The sequence below is a fragment of the Zea mays genome, chromosome 1 (genome assembly GCF_902167145.1).
Source record: "Zea mays cultivar B73 chromosome 1, Zm-B73-REFERENCE-NAM-5.0, whole genome shotgun sequence".
NCBI classification, from domain to species: Eukaryota; Viridiplantae; Streptophyta; class Magnoliopsida; order Poales; family Poaceae; genus Zea; species Zea mays.
In genome coordinates, this window is record NC_050096.1 from 58,344,957 (window position 1) to 58,354,296 (window position 9,340).

The window sequence follows — 9,340 nt, forward strand, 5'->3', positions numbered from 1 at the left end:
GGAAATTTCAAGGACAACATATCATATTATCATCGCGCTTCGTGCTGATAACAATATGAACTTGGCTAGTTCAACCACTGGGTCTATCAAAATGTGTGGACTATATACTAATAAATACCAAAATCTGGACTAGAACTGATGTGGGGAACAACGATAATTCATGAGAAACACGTGCCTGCTCTCATCCAGAGACCATTAACAACATCTTGGTGGCGCAGCCCCCAGCCCTGAGCTCTAAGTTTACCTAGTTAAACAAGTACTCCTTGGCTCTTACCAACCATTATCATTGATAATCAAGCATTATTGTTCAGCGTCACCTGTTTCTGCCCCCTGGAAGCTATTAACCTAACCTGAACAATGTCAAACCAAAAGTCAATAAATATTTATAATCTGCGTGACCCTGAGCCGAAATGAAGACTGTAATAACATCCACAGAGCAGTGAAAAAACTTACCAAATGTTGAACTTTCAATGAATAACATTACATTAGATCAGGATGTCTGACTCCGGCAACTTTGTCCCACTCATCTGGGGAGAGCATGTCAGCCATGTACTTCTCCTGACCGCGCCAAAGGATCTGACAAGCACAAAACCTTAAGAATCAACATGTTTTGGACACACCAAAAGTCGGCATATAGCTATCAGCTATTATGCTGCCTAAATAATAAAAAAAAGGGCAGACTCAATGTCGTAGGCTCCCACACAGGAAGGTCCACATATAGCTATCATCTACTATGCTGCCTAAATAATAAAAAAAAGACCAAGAGTCCGCATATAGCTATTATCTACTATGCTGCCTAAATAATAAAAAAGGACAGACCTAGTACCAGAGAATCTCACTCAAGAAGGTCCGCGTAGAGCTATCATCTACTGTGCTGCCTAAATAATAATAAAAAGGGGTAGACCTAGTGCCGGAGGCTCCCACTCGGGAAGGGACAAACCGAGGCAAGCTCTCCCCGTGCAAATACAGATACGGGAGAGGCTGCTTCGAACCCAGCGACTCCTCGAGACAGCTCTTAACACTGCACTGGATCTGCCCTTCTGCTGGCTAAATAATAATACTACCTCCATTTTTTTATTTGACGCTGGAGAGTTTAGTTTTCTACTAAGAAACGTCAAATATAAAAATTGGAGGGAGTAGTAAATATTTGTTCACACTTCAGATATGCCATGAGCTAGATCGAGATCAGAAAGCCACTGGTAAAGAAGCAAAACAATAATACCTTGTCAATGACTCCAAACTCCTTTGCCTTCAAGGAGTCCATGTAAAATGGTCCTCTCATTACCTTGTCTATTTTCTCTGGTGGCTGTTATAAAACACAATTATGTCTAAACTGACAGAAACACATAGTGATATAGAGTATATAATAAAAAAGATGCAACAACTTGTACATACATTTCCAGTATGCCTTGCTAAAAGTTTGACCAATGTGTTCCTGTTGTGCACAACCTACAAGAAGCGGATGTTAATGTGAAGATAGATCGTGAGTCATGACTGAAAAATGTGTATTCACCTTTCACAAATCAAAAAGTGAACATACATAACTCAAAACGTATGAATACATACTTGATTAGCATACATCAGAATATGAAATAACACTCAAAATATAAGCAACTCAAAAAACCATGGCTCGTACCTCCTTTGCACGAATAACAACATCTGATGCTTGCATCATCCCATAAGAAGGAATACGTGGTTGCTGAATCATAGCTGACATAGTATGATCCAGAATCAGCAGGAAATGATGAGCAAAAGTGAGTATTTCCCGTGGGAAAGAAAACAGGTACGGAAGTTAGCACGTTACTACCTTTGGCATGAGGGAACATATAACGTTTGCCTTTTTTTCCAGCTGCAAGCACAAGACATGCATGGCCTGCTGCAGCTCCTATACAAAGTGTGTGGATCTGCATGGCAAATAGTAACCTCATCATGATGTCCATAAATGTAGAAAATTGATGAATTTTAACAATTCACAGTTTGGACACTGAATTCAATTCGTACAAACATCCGGTCCTAATCTTATGTTGATGAAACAGGGACCTGCCAAGTTATTGATATCAGCGCTAGTGCAAAGTTTGGCTAAACTGTAGATTTATTTGATACAAACATCCCATCTTAATCTTATGGTGATGAAAACAGGGTGCTGATCAGTTCAGAATATCAGCATACAGTGCAAAGTTTGTATTTATGGCCACTCTTTCGTTGAACAAATAAATACACAAAGAAGTTTGCTTTTACACACTCCATCGGAACTGGGTGTAACTAAGTTGGTGGGGCTGCTGGTGAACACCTCCATGGCCCAAGTTTGAGTCATCTTCATCTCAAATTTGGAAGCCTAATTTTCTTCTTGGTTATGAGACCATTGCCACCTAGTTCCTCCAATGCTGATCAAGTTTTTTACACACTCCATCCAGTTCAAACAAATGATCGACAAGCCATTCATTGAATCATTAGTAATCTCTACAGAACTAGGCAGATCGAGATTGCATACACAGTAAATTTCTTCTTTTAAAAATAAATTATGTCCACTGAGAAATTCTTTGCATAAAATAGATGTTTCAGTAAATAATCAGCATCAATCTGTACCAAATGATCAACATTACACTACTGAACTGCAGATAGTAAATGTAAGGCATAGCACCTCAGTTTTCATACGCATCATTGCATCATAGATTGCAAAACCTTCGCTCTCCATCCCGACCTGACAAATACAGACAATCAATTAAAGAACTATTTGACTATATAGCAACCATGACGACATGATACAAATGCTAAAGAGACCTTATAGTCTACCCTAATTAGAAGAACATGAATAAGCCAAATTCTACCGGTACTGACCCCAATACTGGAAATACTTGACTGAAGTCACCAATTGAACAATCTTGCTTACCGGTTCACCATCATCGCGAGCCGTTCCAGTTGAGTTGATGTATATATAAACAGGTTCTTTACTGTTCATCCATTCAAGGTACATCAACTGGGCAACAATGAGCTCAGTCACTGCTGGTACCAACTATGAAAATGGAAGACAATCTTGTGAGATTATTGAATGCGATGAAAGAATCATCAATTCTACTCTTACAGCATGGTGTATGAAAGAAATGCATTATGAATCAAAGATATAAACATGCCATTTTGTTACATATCTAGAATGAATTGTTTACAATAGAATGAGTAGAGGTATACTGAAAAACAAAATTTATCTAATCATCAAAATGAACAATGTTCATCAAGCAGTTTGTAAATAAGGTTCTTCTGCATATGTCACAAAAAGCTTGCCATTTTTATTGAATGTGTAGCGGAATTGAACTAACACCAATAATAGAAAAATCAACAAGAAGTATTTTGGCATTTCGTTGCGGAACAACACTAGGGTACGTAAAAATAACGAAAAGAGAGATTTGGAGAGAGCAGGACATAGGTCGATCGGTTAGAGAGGTTCAGGCCGCAGTGCACGTGATACCCTACATCCTCTCGCTACTCATCGATTAACGAACACAAAGGTGAAGAAGATTATAAGCTCAAACATAACTGAGCATCAAGACCTTGTAGTTCCCCCTCACCTCTTAGTTGTGGTTGGAGTTCTAGCCTAATGGTCCTAATCCAACTTTATGCCCGACCTCTATGCAGAATGGATTCAACTGACTTGGAATCGACTTGCTAAATGTTAACCTGCTCCTCCCTTTTATAGTTCAAGAAAAGGAGAGAGGTTATAATAGTCGAACCTTGAATCCCATCGACTAAGATCCAACTACTCCGTTCTTATCCTTTTCTTGAAGTCGTGCGCAGAGTCATACCTTTGATCATGGTACAATGCCGGGGATGTCTGTCATACCTGCTGCTGGGGCAGGTATGCCATGTTGTTTCCATGGACGTCAGGGCCCATGCAATTGGATATGATGTAGTTGGTAGACGATGTATCCTTCTGTACTTGGTAACACTTCACTCATGGTACACCCGCGTGCGCATGCGTGGCCACAGAATTGATGCATGTACCTCATAGTGCTCTTAAGTACCCAACAACCTAAGTCGTAGCAACATCATGCCTGTCAAGCATGCAATGTCGCACGTCGCGCATTTAATGTGTTGTACCTAAGAATTAGCTGATAAGCTAATGTTATGGACTTGCCAGCAGGCACTTAGATGTGGGATCCCTACCTCGAGGCTATATGCCCTTGGTGGGCCTAGGCACATCCTTCTGTCTCGTGTCAGTTAGTCGTATTAAGTCCCTTATTCCTGTAGGAGGCTTTTGGCCCCAAAAAGTTCGAGGCCTGAACATCCATATTATGCAAGGCTAGGGACCCAGAGGGCCCGAGTGGCTAAGCATCGTTGAGTGCTCTGAGGGATGGACTGCCCCGAGCACCTAAATCCTTCATAGAATCGTAGTGCCCTAGTGTCAAGGGGGCCAAGGAGTTAGATTATTCTAGCAAGGTACATATCGGGGCACTGAGGGGCCTGAGTCCTTTAGGACTAGGGATGAAAACGATCGAAAACGATCGAAAAAACAGCTAAATTGGTTTTGTTTTCATATTTTTTGGTCGGGACGAAAACGAAAACGAAAATCAACGGTCGAAATACGAGATCGGAATTGTCGGTTATCCGAAAACGATAAACTATAGTCGGAAAGATAACTATTTTGTAGTTTTATCAAAAACATAATAAAGTGATGTATTGCCTAATTTTAAAGATTTAGAAATACACAAACAACTCTTTTTCATCATTCATATTAGTTAGATTAATTATAACATTTACTTTTCGCTTATACATTCACTTGAACACAACAAAAGTCTATAACTTAAATAAATTATATGCTAGATCTATCTCATATTATATAAAACGGTAGAAAACGGTATTAGCACGACTCGGAAACGAAAAATACGAAAACGGTAGAAAAACTAGCTAAATCGTTTCCGTACCGTTTATAATCGGTTCATGAACAATTCGAAAACGATCGGGAAAAACAGTATTCGAAACGGGACGGTACGGGAATTTCCCGTCCCGTTTTCATCCCTATTTAGGACTCCTTACGAGACTTTATGGTGTATTTATTCATTCGGGTGGATCAATATCAAGTTATCCGGTGTCAAGCCCCTACCCCGGGCGAGGTTAGGGGAGATCCCAAGGTATGGGGTCCCTGGGCGATGGTACCACTAGGTGGGTCGTGCTATAGTTTCTTATACCGGGAAATCCTTCAATGCTTCTTAGCGACAGCTAGGGATATGGCTTCCTTGGGCACTGACAGCGACCCCTGAGTCTACTGTTGGACTGGTCCTGCAGGCAGACCCATCTTTCTTGCTTGACGCCTAATAAAACAGATTCCAATTACGCATGATCGGGACTACGCATCTCATCGGCTGGGCCACCAACTAACATCATGACAACTAGATCACCAAGGTGACCGAGCGCAAGGAGGGGATTGAACTAGGCCTAGGGAAAAGTGCCCCATCACAATAGAGCGGATTCATACCATGACTCAGTTTCCCCTTGTGTTCCGTCTCCAGGTGTAACACCCCGTCCCCACAGACCAACATGAGTCTTTTGTGTGCACTTTGTCCTCACTCAAGCGCACCCGAGAAAACTTCCCGGTCGGTCATCCATCCCAAATTGTTCCAAACCAAGCACGCTTAACTTGGAGGTTCTTTCGAGATAGGCTTCCGAAAAAGAAGATGCACCTTGTTGATATGGATACTCTATTAATTCTATTAAGTCTTGGGCCAGGATATCACCATCCCAGGGGCCAGGATATCACAATCCACCCCCCTTAGAAGACTGACGTCCTCGTCGGTCAACCCGAATCCAGGAACCTCCCCTCTTAGCCACGCAAGTGTCTAGTGTCGTCATATGCCATGCCATGTGACCACTCCGGGCCCAAATGCGCCATGCGCCATATACCCAAACCCCTAACCCACACACGCTCGTGAAACCGCGAGGGTCGACTCTGATACCACTTGTAACACCCCGTCCAATCCCGGATCGGCGGTACTTACTCCTGGCAGCTCTCTAGGATTATATATTGTCCCCACAGACCAACACGAGTCTTTTGTGCGCACTTTGTCCTCACTCATGCGCACCCGAGAAAATTTCCCGGTCGGTCACCCATCCCAAATTGCTCCAAGCCAAGCACGCTTAACTTGGAGGTTCTTTCGAGATAGGCTTCCAAAAAAGAAGATACACCTTGTTGGTATGGATACTCTATTAATTCTATTAAGCCTTGTGCCAGGATATCACCATCCCAGGGGCCAGGATATCACACCAGACCTAGTCAGTGTGCCATGCACGGGCCAAGCTTTTAGTTGTCTTAAGCTCAGAAGCCAAAGCATCGATAACAGTCACACCTCGTGATTGTACCCCTTCTGATATGATGTGGCATACCTCGAGGCTCAGGTCCTGAAGCCAATCATTACGTGGAAGAAAATGAATTACCACTATTTTTGAAGTGGCGGCTTATTTGGTAATCCAGCATGGACTCCGAGCAAGGGATTAGGTCTCGAGCGTGCACGACGGATTTGTCCCACGTGAATCGTGGATGTAATGACCATAGTGGTTGGACGGTTTTCAACTGCAGGTCTGTTAGGTCGCATGACTTGCCTTCTCATGTGAGTCATGCGATGCTTTGGGTTCTTCACCCGGTGAAGATAGACAAAATGTATTTAAATAAGCTTATGTGCAATACGTAGACTTCAATTCCTTTAGCCTTAGTCTTCCATCTCACTTGTATGTCTTCCTGCTCTCACCTTCACTTTCTCGTGACTGTTTTTTAGCTTTCATTGAACATGATGGTCGCTACACCTTCTACTCTCGACCAACTCCCTCGTCCAAGAGTGTTGAACGAGGAGGGCCTAGACAAGGTTTGAGATCTTAGATGGATCTCACTATCAGCCTCCAATCACGTTCGTCCGGTGACCTTTCCGCCACAAACTCCTTAGGAAGAGTCGGACGACTATATTATCTTCTACTACCACACCATGGTAGGCGTAAACTTCCTTGTTTCTGCCTTCAGGTTGGGTATCTCGCAACCAATGTTATGCTTGCTCTATCGACATTTGTGTATCTGTGAGAATCATTCATCGAGGTGAGGTCGTGCATAGATCTTTTCCTCCACTTCATTCTTCAGGTCCCGAGTGACTTCAACCTCTTTGGGAAGGTCTAATTCCAACTCCGCACTAGGCCTCGATACCGAGCCCTGATACAGGGACCCGTATGTCGCCCTAGACCTTTTAAGGAAGTGAGAACATTGGCGGATGTCTTGGGTGTACATCACAATCCGCCTGAGTTCATACCTGGAGATGTCGGTGGCAGAGCCAATGGTCAACTGGGTCTGATGGGAAGACGTTCTGGACATGGACGAAAGCTAGGAGCACGTCCTCTGAAAAATTAAAGAGCTCATTGGAGCGGGGCTCTCCACAACTACCCTCCTGGCGCACTTCTCCTCCCGGCGTCTTGCCCCGCTGCAACAAATGCCAAACTGATGTGGGTCTATGCTGGCGAGAACGATGAGATGCGGGTCCACACGAGGCCTGACCCAAACTACCACCCCGACGCCCTCGACGAACAAGTCTGATTCTGCATCGAGTCATTTAGCGAGATGTTGTCCACCCCGGCTAGTGCCTTCGCCCTGTTCGAGGACGACGTCACATTCAACCAGGCAGTGCAGATGAAGCTCCTCTGCGACTCGAATGGGCTTGGGGGCCTAACCGGGCAGCTATTGTTCGTCGAGGGGCGCAAAACTCATAGGAATCTATCTTCTTTGTTCATACATTTTTACCCTCTTTTGGCCACCAGAGCTCATAGGAATTTCTCTTCTTTGCTCATGTCATGTGGAATGTGGAAGGAGTTGATATTCGAAATACAAACTATACTGGCTACAATGGTCTAACCTGTGGAATCATGCATTTGCTATTTCATAGCTCTTAATTTAACACCAAGTCAGATCGTTTATCCAGCCTAGCTAAGCACCCTAATGTTTATGTTTTACCATGACTGATGTCCATGGATGCATAGTAATAACATGAAACGAAACTTGGCATCAAGAATATTGGTGCAGATTATACCGGCATGCCAATATAAACGATTCGGCCGTGAAGAAGCAATGAAGGCAAATCTGGAGGAGGCCTTCTAGGTCTGTGCTGACTATACGAGCTGCTAGACCGTTCCACCTGACAATTACAAAGCAGAGGCAATGTATGGTTAAGTGAAGTGCAGTTCGTATATACTACAAATACCAAAGATCATCAAGGTGCATACAGCAGATAACAGGAAGCAAATGTACACATGGAAATATTAGCACAGCAACACCTTTGAAATTGCGTCGTGATTGATATGTCGTCATGTGAATAAGTTAGTACCTCTAATATCGTAAATAGCCAACCTAATTTAACATGCCGGGTAGTGTGGAACTCAGAATTGCTAATGATAGGCTTCGGATGGAGAATTACTATGAGAACTGTGAATCTGGAAGCTATAATATTTTTCTCAATTTGATGATAGAAATACACGAAAGAGTTCAACCCATAATTTCCCCTCTTTCCGCAACCAGCCTCATAACAAATAACAGCAGCTCCATTCCCGCAGACGATACAAGCGCGGAAGCCTCACCTGCGCGGGCGAGGCCATGAGTTTGGTGTTCTGGAAGATCTCGAGGAACGGCAGGTGGTCCTCTCCACGGCGCTCGCCACCAGCGGCGGCCGCAAGGTCCTCCGGTGAGGCGGCTGCGAGGGTAGACAGGAACGGGTCTCCCCGGGGGTTGAATAGCGGCGATGGAGCTCCCGCCGCTCCCGTTGGCCCTGCCGCCCGCGCCACCAGCGTCGAGGACGCCACACCGCCACGCGCCTGCCGGAGCAGAGACGGGGGGAAGGAAAGGGACGAAGTGGCGTGGGAGGGAGTGGGCAGGCGCAGAGAGAGGAAGGTGGAGGCGGAGGTCATGGTGGGCGGCCGCGGTGGTGCTCCGCCGCGGCGTGTGAGTTCGGGGGAGTGGGAGGCGAGGCGCGTGTGTGGATAATTTGGTCGGGACTCCGGCGATGAATGGAGTGATCCATAATGTGGGCTTCGTGGGCTTTCAAAAGGTGGGCTATTGAGGTTGGCTAGCCATAGCTTTTTTTAAAAAAATGATTCTAGCTAGGTATGAGGTGTAAGAAAACGGTTGCTAATTGACGGTTGTTGACTTGTTGTGAGATTGCTAAAATATGTTTGGTTAAAATAATTGTTAACTATAGATTTGGTAGAATTGGTAAGAATATGGTAGCTTATTAACATAGATGGTAGGAATTTGAAAAATCTGGAGGGTGGTTCTAAATTAAACTAGAGAAATATATGGATTTTTAGAAATATATTCTGCTTTTGT

At 44.0% G+C, this 9,340-nt stretch overlaps 1 protein-coding gene across 1 annotated transcript; it reads right to left on the reverse strand.

The window, feature by feature from the left end:
- Positions 1-246: 246 nt before the first annotated feature.
- Positions 247-9,031, reverse strand: LOC100282645 (ATP-dependent Clp protease proteolytic subunit). Its single transcript, NM_001155553.2, has 10 exons — positions 8,596-9,031; positions 8,052-8,156; positions 2,891-3,013; positions 2,642-2,701; positions 1,808-1,904; positions 1,637-1,710; positions 1,396-1,449; positions 1,223-1,306; positions 454-576; positions 247-350 (listed from the first exon to the last, which is right to left on the reverse strand). The coding sequence occupies exons 1-9, from the start codon at positions 8,920-8,922 to the stop codon at positions 481-483; spliced, it is 1,020 nt and encodes a 339-aa protein (NP_001149025.1). The 5' UTR covers positions 8,923-9,031; the 3' UTR covers positions 247-350; positions 454-480.
- Positions 9,032-9,340: the final 309 nt, after the last annotated feature.